The 26,297-nt window shown below is 37.7% G+C and overlaps 1 protein-coding gene across 10 annotated transcripts in view; it reads left to right on the top strand.

The window, feature by feature from the left end:
* The window catches only part of LOC116724180 (RIMS-binding protein 2-like), a 71,500-nt gene that overhangs the window by 39,985 nt on the left and 5,218 nt on the right, over positions 1–26,297 (top strand). For 2 of the 10 annotated variants that reach the window (XM_032569636.1, XM_032569644.1), the window contains 19 exons: positions 2,196–2,300; positions 3,629–3,679; positions 5,328–5,532; positions 6,527–6,684; positions 6,809–6,888; positions 6,991–7,100; positions 9,690–10,499; positions 11,702–11,725; positions 13,130–13,281; positions 14,237–15,019; positions 15,174–15,329; positions 15,552–15,698; positions 17,439–17,541; positions 18,838–18,966; positions 20,874–21,043; positions 21,459–21,627; positions 22,280–22,380; positions 22,708–22,779; positions 23,644–23,808. In XM_032569636.1, the coding sequence (XP_032425527.1) occupies positions 2,196–2,300; positions 3,629–3,679; positions 5,328–5,532; positions 6,527–6,684; positions 6,809–6,888; positions 6,991–7,100; positions 9,690–10,499; positions 11,702–11,725; positions 13,130–13,281; positions 14,237–15,019; positions 15,174–15,329; positions 15,552–15,698; positions 17,439–17,541; positions 18,838–18,966; positions 20,874–21,043; positions 21,459–21,627; positions 22,280–22,380; positions 22,708–22,779; positions 23,644–23,808 (3,690 nt within the window). Of the gene's footprint in view, positions 1–2,195; positions 2,301–3,628; positions 3,680–5,327; positions 5,533–6,526; positions 6,685–6,808; positions 6,889–6,990; positions 7,101–9,689; positions 10,500–11,701; positions 11,726–13,129; positions 13,282–14,236; positions 15,020–15,173; positions 15,330–15,551; positions 15,699–17,438; positions 17,542–18,837; positions 18,967–20,873; positions 21,044–21,458; positions 21,628–22,279; positions 22,381–22,707; positions 22,780–23,643; positions 23,809–26,297 lie in introns of those variants that run through there. The other 8 variants (XM_032569638.1, XM_032569639.1, XM_032569641.1 and 5 more) reach the window with 8 other exon arrangements.

The raw sequence follows: 26,297 nt of genomic DNA, 5'->3' as shown, positions 1-26,297 counted from the left end.
GTGTTGAAACCCCCAAAATTTCCACCTTACTTCAAGAAGAGGCTTCTTCTTTTATTGTGTTCCTATCTTCCAATAGTAATCAGTCTCGCCACTCTGTGCGAGGCTCTGTCGTTACAAATCCTCGTCTCCCTGCATCTCCCATCGATTGTCTGTTTGTCAGGATATTCGAGAGATAAATGTGCCCATATGAGAAAAGCTGACCTACTCCCTGATACTGCGATGAAAGGTTTGTCACTTTCTCGTTTAGCATTGATTACGGAGACAAAGACACTATTTAGAGAAAATTACATGGGGCGGTGTGGGTGGAGAAAGCATAGATAATGGAAACACAACATGGAAAAAAAAGGCTCACTTGAAATTTTTCCTTGTTTAAACCAAATTGGGATGAAGCATTATGAATCTTGTTTTGAAGTTGATCTAATCTGGTAACAAAAAGCTTTTTAAACAACCCAATTAGGTTATGAAATATTTTTATCACTCTATGTGTTTAGGAGGTATATTGATGACGAGGCAACATAAATCATCTACATCAACACGTAAGACAAAGGCCAATATGCTACAGATTGTACTAAATTGGTTATGATTGAGTCATAGCCTCTCTTTAAGTTATAACCACCTTAAAAATTATATTTGTTTACATTTTCTTGTTGTGTTGTTTGTGAGAAAGGAAAGAGTAGCAATTCAGCAGGTGACCTCGAGTAGCAAAGGGAACAATAAGAACGTGTTCAAAATTCACATCCGTAATCTACTCACATAAACTCAGTCTGATCAGTGAAATTTCTCGTTATCTATTTCTGTTAAAATGGAGGCATTAGCAAGGTTTTTTAAAAAAATCTGTTTTCACCAAAGCTCCACAGCAGCTTAGAGCTGTTCTGATTATGCAAGTGACTGCATGCTCAGGACACCCTGAAGTCACTCTGGGAGGTAAAGAAGCTTTTCTTCTTTTTATTAGAATGAGAGAGAAAATGAGGGTAAAAATCTAAATGTTAGAGCTTTCTCAGCCATTTTCCCTGAATGTGAAGAAAAATCTTGCAATCCTAACTTAGTTTCTGAAAGATATCGTTGCTGGTTGTAACTTTGAGAAGAGATACTGTGCCAAACCTAGCTTGGCCAATTTGGCAAAGGGTAGATAAAGGATCAGCCTGAATGACCATTGACCATGCAAGACATCTTTGAGTCGGTTCCAAATGTACTGTAAGGGATGTAAGAGATGAAAGCTAAATAATGCAGCAAAAGACAAAAACTGCTGAATGATATCTTTATTTGCTTTATGTTCCCCCGCAGTAGCATTTCAGTGTACAATGGGGAATGTGCATGAATATATAAATGATATCATATAGACTGAAGCCAGTGCCTGCTTGAAGTGCGGTGCTTTCTTATTTTGGTGGTTGTAAGAATATTAAAATTACACAAGATTCTAACAAATGCATGAAAAAAATCTTAGCAGCTGAAGGATCTCTACAGTGTAAATGCTTTAGCATTCACACAGTGAAAAGCTAATAGTTTCTAAATATAAGGAGTTTAATAGATGCATACCATTACAGGAGAGAAAAGGTTCCGTGTTTGAAACTTGAGGTTTAAAAGGCTTAGGTAAATAAATAAACTGTGATATTATTTAACTCTCGTGTCTCATACGGTATGGATACACCTGACATGTTGCTCATATTAGAAAGCAAACCATGTAATAGCAGGTTGGTAGGTACAGATCAGCTGGTTTGCTATTATGTGCTTTTTTGTTTGACCACCCGCCAACCAAAAACAAACCAAAGACACAGGTAATGAGAAGATAATACCAGGATTTATTGGATTGTTTTAAAGAGCTTAAAGTATAATATCTGTCAATAAATACACACATTGTTTTTGTACACATTGACCGAGTACAGTTTTATGGGTTACACACTCTGGACTTTACTCTTTGGGGCTTCATGAATTTTATTGAAAACAATGTGATGCCAACTAGTTTGTGCTTTGGCAGTATTTTAATAACATATCCCTCAGTAGCCAATGGATAGAAAAATGCACCAACTGTTTGGGTCAGTGACATAACTAGCCTCTTCTTAATAACCACTAAGGCTTGAAAAGTCAACTTTTCTGCCACTAATGGTGAAGAAAGACCCTTGCTTGGTAAATCTTTGGACATGCTGTCAGAAGCCATCTCTAAATAGCATCATTCCTCTCTCTCTATGTCCCCACAGCATATGCATGAAGCCTTACAGCTAAAACAACAATTGCAGACAGAGTATGAGCAAGCATTGGTGGCCTTTCACAGCAAACAGAAAGAGATCAATCAGCTACAAAAGGTATGGCCATGAATAAGAACAAAGCAGAGAATTAATCACTGAAAACTTGTTTTCTTTTTCCAGTATTGATTGTGTGCAGCGACTTCATTCCATAGCTCCTTGTTCAGTTATTGATGTATTGGTAGCCCGTTTTTTGCTGATTCACTGTCATGCAGTCAATGGCACTCAACTAGAAAATAAAAAGATCTTGGAAAGCTGTCCAGTCTCCACTTTGATAGCAAATACAAGTTTAGCATCAGTGACTGATTCTGTGATTAATAGGGACATTGTTATTTTTCAATCTGTAGTATTTTAATTCCACTTTGGAAGTTAATGACATTGAACATTGTGAACAACCGGTTTGTTACTCCATACAGTAATCAATTTCAGAACAATCAGTTTTTGTCTATAGTTTGTTTGCTGGAACAACACAAAATCTGAGAGTGGCGCCAGCAAATGCTTTGCAGAATCAATAGCCACTGAACTCTAAAATTCATGTGACATACAAATTAGTTTAAGAACAATGTGGATATGTGGATCCCCATGCATGTTGCAATTAAATTAAAGTTTCAGATATAGTGGTGACAGTCTGGGTGTGGTAGTTGACAGGAAAACAGAATTTCTAAAACTGCAATTTGTCAAATATAGTATTTGTTGATGGTGGGATTCATTTGTAGGAGTATTTATCTTGAGTTGGGTTGGCCCCTTAGTTCCACTTAAAGAAACTTTCAGTGTTGTGGCATGCCAAGCCAAGAAATTCTGGACAATTAACTTAGTGAGAACAATTTGGGGATGGTCATTTTTAATACAGGTGTATTTCCACATTTATTCTTTGTAGATCATCAAACCCAGCTGAATTAAGTTGCCTAAAAGTCAAATCTTAGTCTCATCTGAGAAAGGAAAAGATTAATTTATCTTAAGCAATTTTAAGCTCTTTTACAGGAGTGCCAATAAAAGTGGCTGAGACTGTAGATTTTTCTGTTCCTCTGGTTTTATTTAACATACATTTGGTGATTGCAGTTAAACCAAGAATAGTTCCTAACTTAGCCCAAATGATTTGTTTTGTCACATAATGTGTTTCTGTTTATATTTAAAAACTTTAAGTTCCTTAAAATTAATTACGAAAGTTTTAACATACCTAAGAATAGATCAGATACCCCTCACTGGAGCAGCGCCATCAGGAGCAGGCAGCTACTCAACTACCAAAGCTCTGCCGAACCAGTGAGCCTCTTTCAGGCTCGTCCACAGTACCGCGTAGACAGAATGTCAGCTGTGTGATGTCTAGTCCACCTTGCAGACTGTGATCACAGTGTCAGCTGTCACTTTGTGTTTCTGTGTGTTCTCTGCAGGCTTGGGATCAAACTGACCAACAGCATGAGGAAGCAATACAGTTATTAGAGGTACAGATAGTTATCATGTCTCATGAATAGGGTTTAATTTCTTTTTCTGTGATTGATGTGGTTTTAATACTGAGAAACTTCTGAGATACATTTCTATAAAATCACTCCAAGACTCTTGAAAAGACATTAAAAAACAAAGAAAAACCATCTTTATTCTCTCTACAATTAGAAACTTTGTCTATCCTTCTGAATATGTATATAAAAACAATCATCCTTCACAGATAATAATCAAGTTGGGGATTTGCCACTCCATTTTTCTTACTTCAAAAAGTATCCAAAATGGAGGAGTAAGGACTTAAAAAAGATTAATTATTTTTGCTGATGGTGCTATATGAACATTTAGGAAATCAACAAGATCTACCCAGCTTCTTTCTCTAGGGTTCATGAATATCCATGGGATAATTCATGCAAATGCGTCTTGTAGCTGTGCAGGCACAAAACAGTTCACTGACCAACACTGCTATGGAAACCATGCTGGAAGCAAAGCTTAACAAAAGCTCTCTTAGTTGTCAAGTAAATACAATAAACTGCTGACAGCAGAGGCGCAGGGCTTTCAGTGCACCATAATGACTCTACTGACAATATAATAAGGCAGGTTACTTAAAAATCCAAAAGGCTTGTTATTTTGTACAGAAGTAAGACTGATAGAAAGTGTTCCAACTTAATTTTAGCAATAAAATCAACAGATGAAACCTTTCAACCTGAAATTGAGAATGACTCTGAAGTGTATTGAAGGTGCCATTAGTTGCATGTAATTTAATTGCAAGTTGCTCAAAGAGCTACAGCCACTTGTAAGTTACAGACACCACATGAACAACTTTCCATATTTAGCATCGTTATGCTTTGCTCCCAAAAACAAAGCAAGAAAACTATGAATTTAGTTTATTCTGGAGTAATGTCCAGTATCTTTGTCTATAAAGCGGATGCTGGGAGATACAATTAATCTAGAACTGACATCCTTTAGAAGTCTACTATATTTAATTGTTTTGCATTTAGAAGCATGTAGTGTGACGGGGTGTATTAACGGTGTCCCTCAGCTGACCATTTTCTTGATCCGTCAACTGATCTGCTTTGTATTTTATTAAAGTCTTCTAAAATATGCTACAGCCTCATTTACAGAAAATAATTTTCTCCTTTTACCCTAAATCCTGCTGTGATAATGGGTCTCACGCTTCTATTAGTGCAGTTCAAGTGAGGTCATGTTATTAGTCATCAGAAGCCCATTAATATGATTCTACTGGGCAGGCAGAAATTAAAACTCTGCAGTGAGTGAGTTAGTACTTTTCTTGTGCAACAAATTTGTTGAGTCAGTCTTTTCACATTTCACAAATGTGTTTCACAAACACATTTGTTTATGTTAAACCAACATGGAACCATTTATGCATTTTATGCACTTCATATCAGTAGCATCATTAAAATATAGCTATCGAGAAAAATCTTGAGATGCTCTATTCTTATTTTCTCACTGTAACTAAAATTTTTCTATTAATTCTTTTATAATTAGGGCATGTTCAGTCAGCATTGACTAGGAGGACTAGGACTTTAGAGGGATGGTACATGTATAATCAAATATGATAAATCACTGTTTTCCTCAATTCTTCATATGGTTGAATACACTTCTTTCTGTTCTCTCTCCTTTCTGTCAAAGGTCAAACTTTGTGACCTGGAGCAGAAATGCAGGTCACACAGTGATCACTTCCACCAGCTGTCGAAAAGGCTGCCAAACATCCGTTTGCAATCAGAGCCTGTGGAGTTCCTTAATAGTAATTCTACCTTGGTGTCCCAGATCCCGACCTCACCAAAGGAGAAACTCTCCCAAGTCATTGATGAATTTGAAGCCTGGTTGCAGAAAGGTTTGTTAATGATTTCACTTCAAAGCAAAGCTTTTAGTTGTCTATTTATTAATCAGATGCTTGATGTATCATAAAAAAATATTTATAACATTATTACAAACTATGGTATTATTATTTTTTTTCTTTTTTGTTTATTGCAATCAATTAGATGTTTTTAAAGCAGTATTTTTTGGGGGGTGTCCATAAGTCTTTTAATGTTTTCCTTTATGCATACCCTCCTTCACACCAATGCATTGTCATTTCCCAAATAAGTATTCTTTGTCAAACCAGAAAATAATAATCTATGATTTTTTCCAGGTATTGACAAACATATTGTAATGACATAATTACGCATAAACATGTAATATACAAATTACTTTTGTACCCGTCAAAGAAGACTTTTTAAGTCCGTTTCTAAAGCTGAATCTATGCAAGGTAATCTAATATTCTATTTAGAAGTTGGTCATGTTATATAACATGTAAAATAACTATATCACTGCCAGCCAGGTGATTCCTCAAGAGCTTTTACCTGTGTCGGTTCTGTGACATAGATAACTTTCAGATACTGTTGATCTTTGATGGATTGGTGCATAGATATCACACTTTATATGTTCTCCTTAATTTACGTTTTCCAAAACTTTTCTTGTTATACACTTTCATGGTGAGATACTAAGACAAGACAACTACAACTGCAACTACACCTGTTTTTCATGCACTTTTATGCATTCAATCACTGATGCTGAGAAAGTTGTGTCTTATAGTTTTCTCAAAGAATAAAACTTTTTGACTTCTTTGCATCTGACTAAATAAGCCTTATTTCACTGAGAGATTTTTAAGAACACATGTGTTCTGCAGTAGGTAATTACTGACAGAGGCACAAAAGCCTTTTGGCGTGAAAGGTGTTAACTGTGCCATTGCTTAACGACTGAATCAATAGGTGTGCAATGAACAGCTAATGGGGTGCATGAGGAATGACAGTCTCTCTTTATTTGCTATTTAAATCAATGTCTCCTAGGTGATGAGAGTGCACCAAATGCTCAGCTTCTGATCCCTCAGTTTTCACCCTGCCCTCTGAAGACTGAAGACAGTGAAGCATTCAAACTGCTGTCTGTCAAATCCAGCACCGTAGCAACGGATCGCTCCAGCAGCCCCCGACAGCATCCCCCATCAGAGGTGAGAGTGAGGGACACCACATCGTCACATAAACCTCTTGACAGTCTTTTTAAGTGCTTAAAATAGATCTACTTGCATCCCAGCTCACAAGAAATGATGACTTGTGACTGTGATTGATCAATAGATGGAGGATGAGACAAGCTCATCACCAAGGTCCAAACCTCGCTACACAGGCCAGGTCCGCCTTTGCACTGCCCGTTACAGGTGAAAGAAACAAGCATCAAAATATTTGTTTTGATTTTCAGGTGTGCAGTCTCTGCACTTCACTCACTAAACTCAACATATTCTTGTCTTTTCTCTGCTAAGTTATAACCCTTATGATGGACCGAATGAACATCCTGAAGCAGAGCTCCCTCTTGTGGCTGGAAAATATCTATACGTGTATGGAGACATGGATGATGATGGCTTTTATGAAGGTGAGAGGGAAATAGCTATTTTTAAGCTGTTTTTGATGTTGGCTGTGAATGAAAGTATTATATACACATTGCATAAAAAGACATATCCATTTTTGTAACTATGTGACATTAAATCTGACTAAATGCCCCCTGTTTTAAAAGAGTTAGGACTGCTTTAATTACTTATTTTTGCTAAATGACAAAACAATAAGTGCATATTATTAAATTCTGAACTTTATATACATTTATTTAGTAATTTGTTGAAATATATTCTAGGCTGTGATACTGATTTTTTCGTATCTTTAAACAAATGTCTGACAATTTGCTTGGATTTTGGCTCATTTCTCCTGACAGAACTGGTCTGAGTCAGGTTTGCTCGTGGCTTACACACAACATTTCAGCTCTTGCCCACTTGTTCTTATGGGATTTAGAATGTCAGAAAATTTGTTCATTAAACTTTTATTTTTATATCTGGGAGACATGTAGGTAATACCTGATTAAGTGGAAGCACATGAGATCCGTGGATATTTCTTCAGTATGGCTGAGGATAAATTGTGTTCTGACTTCTAAAATAATGCAAATAAATACATCTGAGGTGACCTGTGAATGTGGTTTGGTGCAAACTGTCCAAACTTCTTCTCAGTTCAATTCAAAAATACCTTATTAATCCCAAAGAAAAACAACATTCCGTTTTAATTAATATTATCCAAGTTTCCTCAAATAGTTGTTGTAGATGCTGATGGCTGTAGACAGGAAGGATCTCCTGTAGCAGTTTGTATCACAGTGGTTCTGAAAAAGTCTCTGATTGACTCTGCTGGATGACAGTCTAATGAAGGATATTCAGGGTTGCCAGTTCATTTTATGAAAAATCCTTCTTCGCACCACCGTTTTCAGTTGTTCCACTGTGGTCTCCAACACACTACCAGCCTTCTTTGTCAACTTGCTTACCTTTTTTCGGTTTCTGTCTCTGGTGCTGCTACCTCATCAAATGATGGTAAAGGAGATTACATTATCCACAACAAACTTACAGAAGATATGTAGCATCTTGCCACAAACTCTAAATTATCTAAGCTTCCTCACATAGTATAGACTGCTCTGTTCCTTCTTGTAGATGTCCTCATTGTTCTTCTGTTTTTCTTGAAATCTACAATCATCTCTTTTGTTTTTGTCACATTCAAGATGTAAGGGGTTTATCTCCACACAATGCCAGAAAATCTTCCGTTAGTTCTCTTTATTTGGCTTCTTGTCCATCTCTGAAACACCCAGCAACTGTCATCAGAGTACTTCTCCAGATGAAATGCGTCCTCTTTCTTTTCTTGCTGGACTGATTAGAAAGAAACAGACTAATATAAGTGAAACTGCTGCCAAAATCTAAAGAAAAACATTGAAAGACCTTTTGAAAAAGACATGCGTTCTTTGTAGCAAAGTAGAAAGAGTACTCTTTGTGCAAGTATATATATCACATTTACAATGCAATTAATTTCCTTTGTTATAATGAATTAACTTTGTTGTACAAGGCACAAGGAGAACTGTCCGACCTTAATATAAAATAACTGTAATGCTGATGAAGTCATTTCTGTAAGCACTGGTGCAAAGGCGTCTCCTGCTCCTACATGGCAGCTTGCATGACTTGTCACCCTCATACTAAAAATGTCCATCATCTGCCTTCTGGCTGTGTTCATTCTTTGACCTCTGCTTTGTCAGCGCCGGATGTCACCATGAACAACTTTCTGCATACTTTCTCACAACTGCTGATTGGAGTGACTCTCTTTCTAATCTCTGTAGAATTATGGAGGTTTCTCCATCAGAGGCAGTCCTAATCCCCCTAGCTACCAATAGTGCAGCCGATGCAGACTTGTCGTAGTCACGGTGGGACTCATCTGCAGTGATTCATTAGCCGTGGGCAGTCGGATCGCACGACTTTGTGGAGGAGCTCTGTATTTACAACACAAAAGGGAGACTTGGGCCTCAGACCAAGCTGTTGACAAGATGGGACCTTGGCCCCTTTTAGTATGATGACTAATCCAACGGGGCTTGGCTTAATCATCGGCACACACAAGGAAAACACACTGATTCATGCACACATGAGCAGACAGATGCAAATGGTCTTAAGGTTTCCCAGGCCTTCTGTGGAAACAGGGATTGAAGGAACATGATGAGCTTTGCTGAACTGAAGCATATCACCTACAAGTAAAAAAATAAAAACCTTTTCATATTTTCCTAAAGTGAGCAACTCATGTGTGGAATATGGGGTGCTCCTGAAAATGTTTTAAAAGTTCAATCCAAAAGTTAAGTTGAAAAGGGAATGTTTTAGTTTTGATACATAATAAGAGTACTTAGAGATCACTGCTAAAGATGTGTCATCAAAATACCAGTGGTATTCTAATTTATGACATGCCATTTTTTGAGTAAAACATACTTACTTTTTTTCAGTTGCTTTTCCTGTTACATTGCTTTATTATCTTGTAAGAGATTCCACTTATCTACTACCAGAAACAAAATATTTGGTTGAATAAAACAAGTTACCTCTAAATTTGCTAGATGTAAGAGCAATTTTGGTCTTAATAAAAGGCAATTCTTTTAACCATTTTTCTCCTTTCTGCATGACAGGGGAGTTGCTGGATGGTCAAAGAGGACTTGTTCCTTCCAACTTTGTGGAATTTGTCCAGGATAAGGAAAAACTAATTGGAGAGGGAGCGGAAGACTTAGGCCCTCTGGAACACACATCCCTGGTCCTGATGACCGTGGATGGAGGTGCCTCCCAGGATATAATGCTAGGCTCAAGTAATTCCCTTGTTCCATGTAGCAATGGGACAGGGGGGACTTTAGATCCTGAGGACTTAGCTGAGGATGTTGTGCCTTACCCCCGTAAGATAACCCTCATCAAGCAGCTGGCACGTAGTGTTATTGTGGCATGGGAGCCTCCAGTAGTGCCTTTGGGCTGGGGGAACATCTCTGGCTACAACGTATTAGTCGATGGGGAACTTCGTGCCAGTATACCATACACCGGCCGGACCAAGAGCTTGCTGGAAAAGCTGGACTTGGACAGCTGCATTTATCGTGTCTCCGTGCAGAGCATCACTGACCGCGGCTTGTCGGATGAGCTCCGTTGCACCGTGCTGGTGGGAGCCAATGTGGTGGTGGCACCATGCGGCATGCGGGTGGATGACATCCAGCGGGACACTGCCGAGCTCTCCTGGCTGCCTAGCAACAGTAACTACAGTCACACTGTGTACTTAGATGGGGTGGAGCATGCTGTAGTAAAGCCTGGAAGGTATAGACTACGGTTCCACAACCTGAATCCCCTAACGGTGTATAAGGTCCAAGTGGTGGCACAGCCCCATCAGGTGCCATGGCAACTGCCTCTGGAGCAGAGGGAAAGGAAAGAAGCTGGAGTGGAGTTTTGTACTCAAGCAGCAGGTCAGTGATGTTTTTGTGTTTGTTTTACATGCAGTGAGCAAACAATATCCCCAGTACTTTGCAAAAACATTATAGCCTCTTGAAACTATTCCACATTCTGTCACATTACAACAACAAAAAAAAAATCTAAAAGTACTTTCTTAGGAATTTATGTTATAGAGCAACATAAAGTGGTTCATAATTAAGAAGAAGGAAAATTATTCATGGCTTTATATGTTTTCTTATACCCCATCCAATGAATCAGTACATGGTAGAACTATCTTTTACCGCAATTAAACCAGTGAGTCCTTTCAGATATGTCTCTACCAGCTTTACAACCCTAGAGACAAAAGGTTACACTCCACCCCAGTCTAAAGTGTTTCGAAGCCTGTAACAGGTTTTCTCCTAGGATTTCCCTGTATTTAGCTCCATCCTCAGTCTGCAGGAAAGCATTCCCACAGCATCATGTTTCCATCACCATGGAGATAGTGTGCTCAGGCTGATGAGTAGTGTTGGTTATCCACCACAAATAGCCTTTTCCATGTGGGCAAACAAGCTAAATATTGTGTCATCTTAACAGAACCCCAGTGTTCACATTTGCTACTCTAGATTGGTGGCAAATCTGGTATCTGATTTGTTTGGTGTATTTCCTCTGTATTTCGAATTCTGTTTCTTCACTAATATCTAACAAACCTCTTATTTCTCTTATTACCTAAGCTCTTATCCACAGAACAGCTGCACTTAAGCTGAGATAAATGACATACAGTTTGACTTCTAGAGAGTTCTAAAGGAATTTAGTTAGTGGTATCTGAGCAAGGAAGACTAAAAGCACATGCACTACAATTTATTTTTTAGATTTTTATTTTATAATAATAATTTAAAACAACATATCCATTTCCCTCCACTTAACACTTATGTGTTACTTTATGTTGGTCTATCACATTCCAATGCGATGAAATAAATTAGATTTTGAAGGATATGAGTAGCCCTGCAAGACAGTGTATAAATAAGTAATAGTCACCAAAAATTTATTTTACATAGTTTTTACAAGCATGGTATCAAAATTGGGTTTACAGTCTGCTGCTGCTGTCAATTTTATTATTTATGAATGTAAACTCTCAGTGCAACATCAATTAATCTTTAAGTCTGTGTCCTGTGCTGTGGAAGCATACAGTCCCTCATTTTGATGTTATGCTATTTTCTGTGTATTGCATTCTGTCTAGGCCCAACACCATATTGCAGAACAGGTCAGAGATTGAGCATCAGTACTTGGCTGGTTTTTACATGTTTCTCCCTGAGCCACTCAACAAAATATCTCATTTATACTTTTAATAATTTTTTAATTTCGGTAGAAGGATAATTATTACATGTTCACTCAAAGCATGCAGGCAATGTTGCATTCGTTTCTTGTTCTGGAAGTATGTTCCACTTAAGTACAATAAATTGACTTGAATGATTTTTTCCCCCAAAATTTTAACACAATTTGTTATTTGAAATCAAATTCATTTGTAATTTTGCCCATTGTTCACAAGAGTACATTACCTATTAGAGAGCAGTTGAACAGCACATGATACAGTTAATATAATTCATTTTTTCATCCTTATAAATTTCCTTGAAAAAACAAAAAGCACCATTTGAACCAGAACCCTTTGACTGCTCCCTTTTTGCTTTAATTATTGGAGGATTATTATTATTATTATTATTATTTTAAAGGATCTACATTTAAAATGTATGATTCACAGTTTTGCTAAAGGGAAAAACAAAACAGACCTTGATTTAGTTTCCTACTATGTGCTGCATGTGGGGAAGACTGAATCAAAGCCCAGATTGATTCATTTATTTGTGTAGCAGCTTTGTTTTCATTTAGTTTATTTTGTTTAAGGCTAGTTAATGGTAAATAAGCGTTAGTGTACAAAAGTGTATAAAATATCTTCCTTCTTAAGAAATAATGTTAGTATATGATAGTAAATTACACTAGTATATTATAATATTATTATAGTAATAGCACATTTAACTACTAAAATGTCATTAGGCTTGAAAAATAGTCAAATATCATCCTAAAATCAAAACATATTTTTCTTTCTAATTAAACAGCTACATTAAACATAACTTTTCTGCTTTCACTTAATTATTAAAAGACAAAAACTGTCCCATTAAAGCTTGGTAAGTTTTAAGCAGAGTTATTTTTTACATATTTAACTCGAGACCAAATCAATGCTAAGGCAAAATCACCAATCTTCAGATCATCCCCTGTCAGATCATAGCAAACCTACTGCAACCCAAATTCTGCTGGCAACTAAATGACCTCAACAACACAATGCTGTTATTATCTCGTTCTATAAGTCACCCTGAGTATTTGCATGTGTCTTCACAAAGTATTGAAGAGTTGTTCTGAAACTATTGCATAGCTTAATTGGCCTTTGTGATTGAGGTAATGAATTAAAAATTAAAATCCCTTTTACAATAATTCCTGCACTTCTGTCACTTCCTCATTTATAGTCATATATTCCTCTGCATGGTTGTTATCTATGCTTATTTATGCATTAGAGGAATGCTTCACATCTTTCCCCCCCTGTTTGCATACTGTCTATAGCAGACTAGTAAATAATTGGTGGAGGATATCTTCATGCCCATGCTTCCTCATCTTTCAGGTCCCCCGATGCCCCCACAGGATGTTCAGGTGCTCTGTGGGCAGGCTCCAGGGGTTCTGCAAGTCCGCTGGAAGCCTCCCATCCTCTCTCCAACAGGCACATCTAATGGGGCTAATGTTGTTGGCTATGCAGTCTGCACTAAAGGACAAAGGGTGAGTGCGCATGTTTAAGTAATGATAACGTAGGTTATGGCTCCTATTTAGCCGGCAGAATTATGAATGATGGTGAGGAGTTAATCTAAATTTCAAGGCATATATCAAAATTTTGATAGAACCTTTTATGTGCCTCCAACAGATGGAGGATTTAAAATATTTTAATATATTTAAAAGGAGAATAATGTCTTCCTTAAATTACAGATAAAATGCTTATTGACTGTGCGATTTTTTTCTTAAATATCTTTGGTGTACAAAGCAATGCAACCTGCTTGTGATTGCTGTTCGGAGCATGACTTGCTTGCTGAGACATGTAAATGTCTTAGAAAGGTCTCTTAGCCCCTCTGGTGACAGCCAACGTAAATCAAAACATCACATCTAAAAGGTTAAATTGGCGCAGCACAGATTCTGAACTGCTCACTTTAAGTCTGAAAATTAAATTTGGTACTTAAAGTTCTTGAAAATATAGTTTTTGACCTTTCATTAAGTTTTTGGTTCATCAACACTTGTTGAGGTGTAATCTGAATTTGAGCTGTTAATAATGGCATGACTGGCTACAGTAAAAAAAAAAACAAACACACACACACACCCCCGCACCCCTCTCCCCTGCCACACACCCACACCCACCCACACACACACACACACACACACACACACACATGCACACGCCCCCCTATGTACATATATATGTATATATACTGTATATAGAAACAATGCTATCATTAGCAAATTGATATTACGGTAATTTACTTTTGTGCAGCCTAATAAGAAAATATCAATGGGACTGAAATGTTTTGGAGTTGAAATAACAGGAAGAACTAACAGAGAAAAAAATATGCATCACAGCATTTTGTGTGAAATCAAATGCAGGCCTTTTTAAAAGCTGTTGGTAAAATCATAAATGGTTTCTGCTTTAAAGTAATAAAATAATATATGTTTTTGTTCTTCACTCCAGATAGCTGAGGTGCTGTTTCCAATGGCAGACTATGTCACTATTGATCTGACAAGAATTCAATGCCTGGAGGCCAGAGAAGTCATTGTTAAGACACTGTCAGTCCAGGGAGAATCCCAGGACTCCCAAGTCGCCGTCATTCCAAACAACCTGCTTGTGCCTCTACCTGCCCTACCCCTGCCGCCCCCAATGCACCCACACGCGGGCCCTCCTCTGCACCCTCATCCTCAACCTCACCTCCCATCTCCTCACCTTCCTCACCCCACACCCCAACTTCCGCCTCCACCTCATGGGCAACCTCATCCTCCACATCCACAAACCCATCCCAGACTTCCTCATCCAGGCGGAACCCCGCACCCCCACCCACAGCCCTTACACCTGCAGCCTCGCCCTCTCCACCAGGGTCCCAGGCCCCAGCACCAACTGCCTCTGCTCCCCCACCCTCTGCCCCACCCTATACCTCAGAGACCAGTAAGTGCCAGAGACCTGGATGCCAAAGAGCACACCGCCCACCATGGAGGAGCTATTCCGCCTGGCCAGCCTGGCTGGGACCCAAGCCGATCACCTTTGCAGCCTCCTTTGCCCATGCAAGGCCACACTCTGGAGGCCCCTCCCCCTGTCCATTTGCGTTCCCCCTCCCCTCAGAGGATTCTTCCTCAGCCCCAAGGCACGCTGATCCCAGATACCGTGGCCAAAGCTATTGCTCGAGAAGCAGCACAGAGGGTGGCAGCAGAAAGTGGCAAGGTCTGGAAAGAGCACCACACAAATGTTACACAAAATATTGCAGTAAGTTTTGTTAAGTGAATCTGCACTTTGTTGTTTATCTTTTGGAGGTTTTATATTAAATCTCTTTTAATGTAATTGTAGTTTATAGTAAAATGTCAAGAAAACAAGTTAAAATACAACCACTTTTTTACTCACTTTTCTTCTTTGTTTTTAGGGAGACAGAAGGATGGGGAGATTTGGAGAGCAGGGTCATTCATTTCACCAGCATCCCTCTGATGAGGAAGAGGAAGATGAGGAGGGATTTGCACGAGGACGTCGGAGAGGACCCTCAGTTGATGAGTTTCTCAGAGGCTCTGAGTTGGGAAGGCCGGTAAGAACCCACAGAAGGTAGAACCCACCCCTTCTACGAACACAAATGTTTTGTTTTTCGTGGGAAACGTCCTAAATGTGTCAGGATGTGTGTTGTGTGTGCATGTACATCTGAGTGGCTGCATGTCTGCACTCCTCCGCCCATGTCTTTGTGCGTGCTTAGGTATGTCTGTGGACTTAAACAACTGCGTCTGTGTGTTTGTGTCTTTGTAACAACCACAAGCCTCACTATAGTCACAATGAAGATTATCACAGCGAGAGCAGCCGGGGCTCTGACCTGTCTGACATCATGGAGGAGGATGAGGAGGAGCTGTACTCTGAGATGCAGCTGGAAGAGGGACGACGACGCAACTCGCACAACACACCCAAGGTGCAGTTTTTTGCACTCACTGTGAAATCCTAGAGTCAAGCATCCTTGTTCATTATAATGTAGTGAACTGCACAGGCACAGATACTTTAAATGACTGCTGCCTTGGCTTGCATTTTACTTTGTGTTGTTGGCGCGTGTGCTTAAGATGTGTATATGAAAACAAACTTTGAGCCCACTGAACATGTATGCACCAGATGGTTTGTTTTCAAATTGATCTGGGTGGCTCTGTGTGAAAACTTTAATTTTTTCCTTTGCATTCAGATTAGTAAGGATTGCAAAGAAAACCTATAAGTAAATAGCAGAGACCAAATAGTAAAGTATATCTAAAAGGCACCTTAACTGCAGCACCTTCCATCTTAAAGTCATTCAAGGTAAAGGTAATCTTTCATGGCCTGTTTTAGGCCTTTTAATTGATTCGTCTGTAAAAATGGGTAAGGTAATTTGCAGTTCCTTTTGCAGCGATTACTTGACTAAGGAAGAACTACACACATTTGCCTTACTTGGAATGTTTTCTTTTTCCCATTTTGAAGAGCAACTAGGAGAAATGTATTTTTTAGCCACGCCATCTTCATACCACAAGGAGTCAGCAAGTTGTGGATTATATAATAAATAACAAACTCATAATATGAAAAAAATAACAACAATTACTATAAAATAACTTATTGTACATTTCTAATTAATCATTTTGAAATATCAGTAAATTTTAAACATATTTAAAATAAATAAATATTTTCGGAGGGTGCTGCAGCAGTTTATTAAGCTTATGACTGTGAAATGATTTTGTAATCATTCCTGGAATTTTGAATCAAGTTGCTGTGCAACATGAGAAGAAGAGAATATTGGTAGTGTAGTTTGTCATTTAGGAAACCTAAAGGAGTTGGAGGACACTGAGTTCAGTTAACAAAGATGGAGAAAGTGATAGTCAGAGTTTTTGTTTTTCCCCTTCCACAGAGAAACCAGCTTGCACTCTGACAGTCCGTTCACTCAACTGCTTCAACAACTAACTTTAATAATCCCCTCTATCCTCAGTCCAGGTGTTTTATCTTGCTCTTGCAACCTTTGCTATGTACGTGTCAACCAAGGAAATGACACAGTTGTAGAATCTTATTTTAGATAACTGATAGCTGCATGAATTATTTCCCTCATCAGCATTGAGCTTACAGGAAATGTTACTGGAGCAGCATAGTCAAAGTTTGTCTGTCCAGGCAGAAACCAACTTTCTCAAATCACCATGGAACTTTGAGAGGCCTGAACTCATGAACCACATGTCATGCTCACTAACGTCTTTGCATAATGTTTTATATGTGTTCCCACTCAAAATTCAGGGCTAGTGTTATACCAGTATCAGCTTCCAGTCATTTTTTTGATTCGTGATATTCCTCACCTGCTTGTGTGTGTTTGAATGAAAGTCTATGTGTCTTTGTTCCAGTGCCTGTCTGTGAGTTGTGCGTTGTGCATGGCTTTGTTGGTATACAATGTGTATTCAAATCTATCATTTGTATATATATATATATATATATATATATATATATATATATATATATATATATATATATATACAGTACAGACCAAAAGTTTGGACACACTTTCTCATTGAATTCAATGAGAAGGTGTGTCCAAACTTTTGGTCTGTACTGTATATATATATACAGTATATATACTCAAATTGGCTCACATTCATGTGAGCTGGTCATGAATCTCTGATATCTGTCAATTCTGCTTTGTGCCTGTATATTTCAGACAAACAGTCCTGGTGGAGGCCGCCATGACCGGGACAATGGCAGGCGAATTCAACATGGTGGATCACATCCTAAGAGGCGACCTCTAATGGTCCCATCCATTGGTTAGTATTGAAATACGGCAAGGAAGAAAGAAGGTTGCAGTCAGTTTATTTTTTTGTGTGACATGAAAATGCATTTAATTCTAATTTACTAAAACTTCCTCAGGCTTTGCTCTGTCTCCAGATCATTTCTGGATCATTTCTACGTGTCCATGACCCATCTTTACTTTCTTTCCGTATGCAGAGTTTTAATTTTTTTTGATGTGACTTTACTGCTCTGTTCTGTCACTGCACAAATATGTAGGTTTTTCACTGATAAGGAAAAGATTTTAGATTTCCAAACAGTATCTTGGAAAAGTGACGTGAACAAGTAAATTAAAATGTTCCTCTTTTTGACATGTTACAAGGACAAATTTCGGTGTATTTTAGCAGGGCTTTACACAATAGACCAGCACAAAGTCATGCATTTTCAAAATGGAACTAAAATGAAAGTAAAACATGTTTTCTTAATTTACAGACTTTTGAGGTACACCTCTACCAGCTACGTACCAAGGGACAGATTTTTTATTTTTTTACCCAGTCCTCTAAATTTTTCTAAACTCCTGTTTATAAAGACCCTATGTAGCTTTTTTGGCATTGGGACCTTTAAAGAGCTAGATAAGTATGAAAACAGTAGGATCTAGACCAGACAAACCTGAGCAGAATTCTTCAATACTAAATGCAGATGTTTTTAAATAGTTCACAATATTTCTGTGGCATCTCTAGTCCTCTAGTCCTTGAGGGCCAGTGCTCTGCAACTTTTGGATGTGTCCCAAGACCAACATGCCATAAACAAAAAACTGAATTACAGCAACAGATTTCCTCCTTTTTTCTTCTGTGGTTAATGCTCTCCTTGTTTTTTTATAGCTGCTTTAAACTTTTCCATATCTTTATCTCTGATCTTTCTGATGTGTATCTTGGTCTTCATAATGCTGTTTGCTCTGCAACAGAACAGAAATGTTGCCTTTATAATGAAATTAAATTAAACACAAGTACACCTCTACCTTATTTAGGGATACCGGATTAAATTGGGCTGAGATTTAATCTGGTATCCATCTATAACATTAAAAAATTAAAGAACATATTTTCTTCCCTTACTCTGCTCTGCTTTGTGTTGGTCTATTCCAATAAATACACTAAAGTTTCTGTAAGGTGAAATGTGACAAAGCTCCAGGGGTATTAGATGTTCTGCACAAGGCTGTACTTGCTGATTTGTATTTCTTCCAACTTTTAGCAGCAAAGCTATTGATAACATTTTAGAAGGAGAAAAGTTTGTAATTGCTTTATAACCGCATCATCTTCAACTGGTATTTCTCATAGAAGTAACCTCTGAGAATAACAATGAGGGAAACCCCTCCCCCATCAACGAAGATGTTAACTATGGCAGAGTAGCTCGACACAAGGCGTGGTCATCCCGCAGGCACACGGGCGGCATCAGGTGTCCCCATGGTATGTGCCTGCAGAGCTGTTTCTACCTCCAAAGCATGGCAGCAAAGATGGCCACCAGCACTCTGCAAATATAGAGATGTAGCTGTGGACACTTGCAACTGCCTGTTTGTTTGTCTTAAGAGATAATGGTTATAATAATGCTTACATTAGAACCGCATGACTGCACTGCAATGGAATGGAGTGGTGGACACACCAGCAGGACCAAAGGTCTGCAATAGGAGCTTCCACAACTGCAATGATAAATGATCGATTGATTGATTGATTGTTTAGGGAACGTCATGCACACCCTTCCCTTTCTGATACAATCACATCCTGTACACTTGCAATTTGGACCAATCATTCATGTTTATTTGAACTCCTATTGATAATAAAATTGAAAATTAGCTTGAAATATCAGTTTTATTTTTTAGTACAAAATCTGTCGCTATTAAATCAAGAAAATATCAACAAAAAAAGATGTGAAGGAATTTCAACTGAACTCATGTTGAAAGCCATTGTAAAAGAGTAAGTTTTAAAGGCTCAGTTCTCTTTGTGTTATCTTTAGTGGCTGGCAACTGACAAATATAAACTGACCATATTATTGATAAAGGTGGACTTTAAAATTAAATAAGTCAGACAATGTGTGGGGCCACAATTTTGTGTTTTTTTTACAAGATATAGAGGAAAAGTAACCTGTGAACTTGATGACAGATCATATTTGCATTCTTAAACAGTTCTTAAAGAGAACTACAAATACATTTTGTACATTAACACACTGCTAGTTGAGAGAGTTGAGATATTTCTTTTGTTTCTTAGCTTGTAATTTGTAATGTAGCACAATGCTTAAAGGAATTTTATGTTTAGTTTATCACAATGTTTTGAAAATGCTATGGTATTTTTTTCTTACTATATCACTCAGTTCTAGTCCAAAAGCATACAAAAATAAAAAAGTATCCTATGTAAACAAATCTTAAAATCAGTATGAAAATGGACAGGTAGCCATTGCAAATCTGCTGTTATTCGGATTATGTAATATTGTTTTCCTAGACAAACTGCATCATTCTATATTAGAAAGTTACCAAGTGATAAATAGATGGATGTACTGAAATACACCACATCAAATTGAGAAGTATATTGTGGTCAAAGATACAGAAAAAATACTTCTTTGATAAATAAAATACAAAACCCACCAGTTTAAATACAGTCTTCCTTTCCACAGTACTTCTTAAAATACTCTCATTAGCTCAATACTTCTATAAAACCAGGTTGTACTTCCAGCTTCTACACCATTTAAGTTAGCATTCATCAGCACATTTCACATAATTGCTTTGCTACCTATTTATATTGATTCATTTAAAAATGCATGTCAGAGTCTTGTGTCTTGCTGTCTCATTTCCACAAATCACATATGTTTCACCTGTTTTGCAGCACACTCAATTCTTAGGACACTGAAAGCTGAAAAAACCAAGACCTAATCAAAACCACACGCAGTTTTCATGTGTTGTTTGTCTTTATGAATGCATGTGTGTGTTTGTGCCACGAGAATTTTAATAAATAGCTAGTCACAGCTATTTCCTGCATGTTTACAGGCACAAATATGGCAAGATAAGAGAAATAAATCTATCATGCAGTGCACGATCTAATGATTAAGAATGATGAAGATGCAGAATTTACTCATCAATTTCTGTGTACTGGGGCATGACTTATATATACCATAAACATGCTCATCTTAACAAATTAGATAAGGAAAGTAAATCAAATATTACATGTAACCTGTTGCTCAGAAATCTGCTCCATTTGTTGCCAAATCTCACAAACACTCCTTGCACTTCATGTCTGTATCTATGTTTTGGTCACTTTTTTTTTTTTTTTAGTTTGGCTGTGTAAAGATTTTTTTTGACTTGTGCCTTTTTTTGTTTGTGTTTAAGACGGCTACCGGAATCGGGACCGACGCTCTCCAACGTACTATGACGAGTCAGAGCCTGAGGAACCTTTTCGGATATTTGTGGCGCTCTTTGACTACGATCCTCTGTCTATGTCCCCCAACCCAGATGCTGCAGATGAGGAGCTACCATTCAAAGAAGGGCAGATAATTAAGGTGGGATGTTCACGGCTAGATTGCATTTAGCACCCTGCTTTCCAACTGTCATAATAATAGCATTTAAAGTGAAGTTCTAATAACTGACTGTTGTACTCTGTCACAAATTACTCAGTAGGAAATGTTTAGTGAAGTGCAAAACAGCAAATTTTTACCACATAGAATAAATGCTGAAAATAGTGAGACCAAGTAATATAAAATCAAAAAAATAAAAATTAACCTTTTACAATCTCTGCTTATTTGTTGTACTCTACAGTAGAGTAAAACAATATCTTAACAAGAATAGTTAAAATCTTAACAATCTTAACAATTCTGTCTTCCACAATATCTTCCTGGAAGATATTCTGTCCTTCTGGAACACAAAAACTGTTCAATGAGGCTTTGAACATTCCTGTTTTACTCCTGTATCTATCAGGTTTATGGTGATAAGGACACAGATGGGTTTTACAGAGGAGCAATAAAAGGCAGGATGGGGCTTCTCCCCTGTAACATGGTGTCCGAGATACGAGCAGACGATGAGGAGACCATGGATCAGCTCATCAAGCAAGGCTTTCTGCCTCTCAGCACCCCCGTGGACAAAATAGGTACTGCAGAAGCATGATAACTATGAGTACAGAGACAATGTGTACTTTGAAAAGTTGAAAGGAAATTTGTCGGTATTGGTGTGCACAAAAATTCTAATTAAGTTGTTGCACAAGTCTTGGAAACAAAAACATTGCAGAAACTGTAATATTTCAGCAACAACAAAATAGAGTACATAATTTTATAAGAACCGTTATAAAATAACATAACTTAAAAAAGTCAACACAAGTATTTTGCAAACGAGATTTCAGACAGGACCACAACAGTAGTTACATGACGTTTTGTTGTCAATTTCTTTCTGCTTAACACTTATTTTAGTGTTAAGTTATTGCTTTTTAATTTTTTAATTTATTTTTTTATTTTCCCACATTCATTCATTTCAGACTTATGGTTATTTAGATCTTTATTTATTTCTATTATTTAATATTTTTTCTTTAACCTCTTAATTCTTAGATTATAATATTTATCAATATATTTATTATGTAATAATGTGTTCTGTTGTGCACTCCAGTGCCTCCATGGGGAAGAGTAAAAAGTTTTAATGCAGTTCACAGGATGACTATTATTATTATTATTATTATTATTATTATTATTATTATTATTATTATTATTATTATTATTGTTTTCTGAGTTGTTCCATGTTATCGCCTGTAGAGCAGAACAGACGAGGTCTCCGCCGAGATCAGGCCTCAAGGAGGATGGTGGCGCTCTACGACTACGACCCCAGAGAGAGCTCCCCTAATGTTGATGTTGAGGTAAAGCCATACAATAGAAAGAGGAAGTTAACCACAACCATTATTATCTACTTATCTACCTAAATCAAATACATTTAAGTTAAATTATAATTTAACTTAAATGTATAATAATGTTCAGTTACTGATAAAAGAACTGTGTGAAGTATATTAATAAAGTTGAGGCCCACAATTTAAGTAGGCCTTATTGTCTTGCACATAATAACACACACACACCCACCCCCACGCCCACCCCCTCACACACAGACACACACACACACACACCCCCTATATATATATATATATATACACACACACAAATTTTCCTGTTTTGAATCTGTCTCCTGATAGGCTGAGCTGACCTTCTGTGCTGGTGACATCGTTGCTGTTTTTGGAGACATTGATGAAGATGGGTTTTACTATGTGAGTGCCACTTATCCATGCTGAAGCCACTTGGTGATCAATTGATGTGATTGAACTTTGGGACACGGTGCGTTATTTTACTTTAATTAGCCATTAGAAAATGACTATTTGGTCAAAAATGTATGGACATGGTCACCCACATGTCATTATCACCACTTTATGGACTCATTTCCAGAGTCTTGGAATGGAAATCTTTTTTAAAACTTTTTTATTATGTAAGCAGATTGTTTTACGCTTTGAGGCTTTATCGTCTGAGCTAATTCCTCTAAATTACATAATTCATAATAGCTGAATAATTGCAGATTCTTCAGGTAGATCCCATCTTGTACAAATTGTCTGAGGATTTTCATCAATCAATATTGTTTGAAATCTTAAACTAGATTGCTTGACATGTTTGTGATAGAAGTATTCACTTAGGGAGGTCTGATATAAATCAAGACTAAAAATTGTGTGCTCACCAATGAAGTTTAAGTAATAAACAGATAATTATCAACACATTTTTCTCTAGGAGTTTTAAAAATAAGGAGATAGTACCTGATCAAGAAAATACAATATAGTTATACGACTCTTAGGTTGATCAATTATAGCAAAAGCTGCATTAAAAAAATCTAAAGTGTAATTTCTATTGAAAAATTTAAGAAAATTGCTGTAATTAAGTTTTTGATAGACTTTACTCTCATAGAAAAGAGATTTGCTAAATGATCAACAATCTTTTAAATGTTTAACAAAAGTATGAGAAATACTCTTTCTCTTCAGTGAAGCACAATGCATTTTACGTTGACAAATCTGCCCGTTTGTCAGAGGTTCTTCTAACTTCTTTCTCTTCTTTCTCTTGCTTTCTGTTCTCACCATCTTTGTCCCTAGGGTGAACTCAATGGCCATCGTGGCTTGGTGCCCTCTAACTTCTTGGAAGAAGTGCCTGATGACGTGGAGGTCTATCTGACCGACACCCCGTCCCACTACCCCCAGGAAGAACCCTCCAACCGGCCCCCTGTAAACTCCGCTGCAAATGTGTCAGAGGGAAAACGGGTACATCGTCATCGCCGCTCTCAGCGCTAGACCCTGTGTTCATCCATCCTTCGTCCCCTCTCCCCTTGATTTCCGTCTCTTGCTTCCTCCACCTGCAGTCTGTGTGCTGTTCATTGTGTGTGTTTGTCCATGTGGTGACAGTGGTGACTCTTTACAGACTAACAACTTCCCCACTCCCTTCACCCTTCGGAAAGGGAGCAAAATCCAGTGTTAACGCCTTTCTTAATCTCAGAGAAAGGAAGAAGCAAAGCCTGTGGACAGAGAGAGGATAGACTGTGGGAACCCTGCGGGTGGCTCATGTTTGTAGGACTGGTTGAGGAGGACATGTAAAAAAAAAAAGGCTCAACTCATTCCTTACACAAAAAATTTGGTAACTCTTTGCACTAAAACACAAAGTCAAATTGTTGTTATTATGTACAATTCTATTTAAAAGTGCTTAGCAACACATTGCTACCCAGTTTAAATTATTTAAGATTATTTAAGAGAGGTTTAAAAGTAAAGAAAAGCATGTTTTTTCAAACTTGATACATTTTCTAACTTTCTTGGCTCAGCTTGTGTATTTCCTCAAAGAGGCTTTGTTTCTCTTACCCACACATCAGATCTATTTTTCAGCCCTGTTGACGGTGGATATGCCATGTTTGCTCTGAGCTCAAGAGAACCGCAGCACTGAGACATCCATTCTGTATTGTTACGATGAAACAATAAAAGGAAAGGACAAAAAAAAAAGATTGGATATTAAAACCATTCTTGTTTGCGCTCTGTGTTCATGTGTGTTGGTGTTGTTGTTGCTTTCTGTTGTCATAGTGATGTGGGTTTTCTCGATAGTGACAACGCTGCCACATCTGATTTCTTTTTTTTGTTTTTCCTCACCCGCTTGGCAAAACTAAACAAACAAACAGAGGAAGATTGTTCATTTCACACCATAAATGGCTCTGTCTGCCCTTGTACAGTAAGTTGGCAACTGCAGATATCAGATTCGCAGCTCTAATGCAAACAGCTTGTGGGCGCAGCGAAGGCTTTATTTGGCGCTACGTCCTGTTGTGACTCAAATTCCTCAAAATCTGTCTCTCACTTGGTTTGATTTTCCAAGTTATTACTTTTGTTCTGTCAAAGCCTCTGGGAATATTCAAACTTTATTGTGAAAAAAAAAAAAACATAAGAAGGAAACAATTAGAAATAGCAGTTATTGCATTAGAGAAGAAGCCTGGCATCTACAGTTGTGTCCCTGGGTGTTGTAATGTAAATGACTGTCTCCTTATGGCCGACTAATAGTGGAGTTTCTTGCTTCTGTGGTGTGATGATGTTTAACATTTCCTGGCTTCCTGCTGTGTGTGTTCTATACACAAACAAAAACTAACAAACTAACAATAACAAAGTTGAAATAGATCAAATCTGGTCAGGTCTGTCTTGGAATGCAAAGTCCAGGGCAGAGTCAAAGCCAAGATCTTTATACTTTGAACATGCTGTGAGGTGACTTGAAAGATGTTGGCGATATAAGAAAATCCTTGAACATCTCACAGGTAAAAGTGAGTAGTGGGGCAAGTTGTTCTCAGACTCTGGTGGATTGCCATAAGAAGCATCTCACAGAATTTGTTTCACCCACAGGGAAGTATCTCTACTTAAAAGGAGGGTAGGGTGTCCACATTTTTCCCTCAATTAGATCACACATATTACACATAGATTTTTATGGTTACTAGTAAATAAGTATTTCTTCTACAAACATAATATAAAAAAAAATATAAGGCATTTATATGCCAAGTTTACTTCTTTCATAAGGTTAAACAGAGAAGATGATCAACTCATCAAGCAGGAGTGTAAAATAAAACACCAAGTTGGCCTTAGAGAAAGAATTGCTGCAGAGGTCTGCAGAGGATTGTAAGGATATTTGTAAAGTTTTTGAAGCTATCTTATGTTAAGAAAGACTAATCAAAAATTGAAAACCTTTAAGGCAAGTTTGCCAACTTTTCCTGGGGGTTGACATGTAGGTTAGAAAAGACTAAAAAACAGTGTTTGCTAGGAAGGATTATTAAAAGAAAAACAGGTTTCCGGCCCAACACATAACAACCCAGAGACACACAAATGATACACACACTCATTCCAAGGGCAATTTACAGACACCAATTAACCTAACAGTGATGTTTTCCATCTGTGGGAGGAAGGTGGAGAACTCAGTGATATGAATCACTCTGGACACATGGTATGGGGAGGCGTTAACAGGGCCAACAAACCCAAGGTAGTTGTTCATACTGCACACCGTCAGGTCTCTTGAAAACCAAATATGACATATCAGCACAAATGCCAATGGTCAAACATGGTGATGGAAGGGTGATTGAGTCTGTTTTCATTCACTGGACCTCAGCACCTTTTAGTCTCTGAAGCAAGCACTTACTCACGTATACCTCTATCAGCAAATTTGCCGTTTGGATTTTAAAATGTTAAAGATCAGTCTGGCCTAGCTTTCTGACCAATTCAATAAATTAGAATATTAT

Source organism: Xiphophorus hellerii, chromosome 8, assembly GCF_003331165.1.
Source record: "Xiphophorus hellerii strain 12219 chromosome 8, Xiphophorus_hellerii-4.1, whole genome shotgun sequence".
Lineage (NCBI taxonomy): Eukaryota > Metazoa > Chordata > Actinopteri > Cyprinodontiformes > Poeciliidae > Xiphophorus > Xiphophorus hellerii.
Note: the sequence above shows the minus strand (reverse complement) of the source record. Positions and strands in the feature narration are given on the sequence as shown.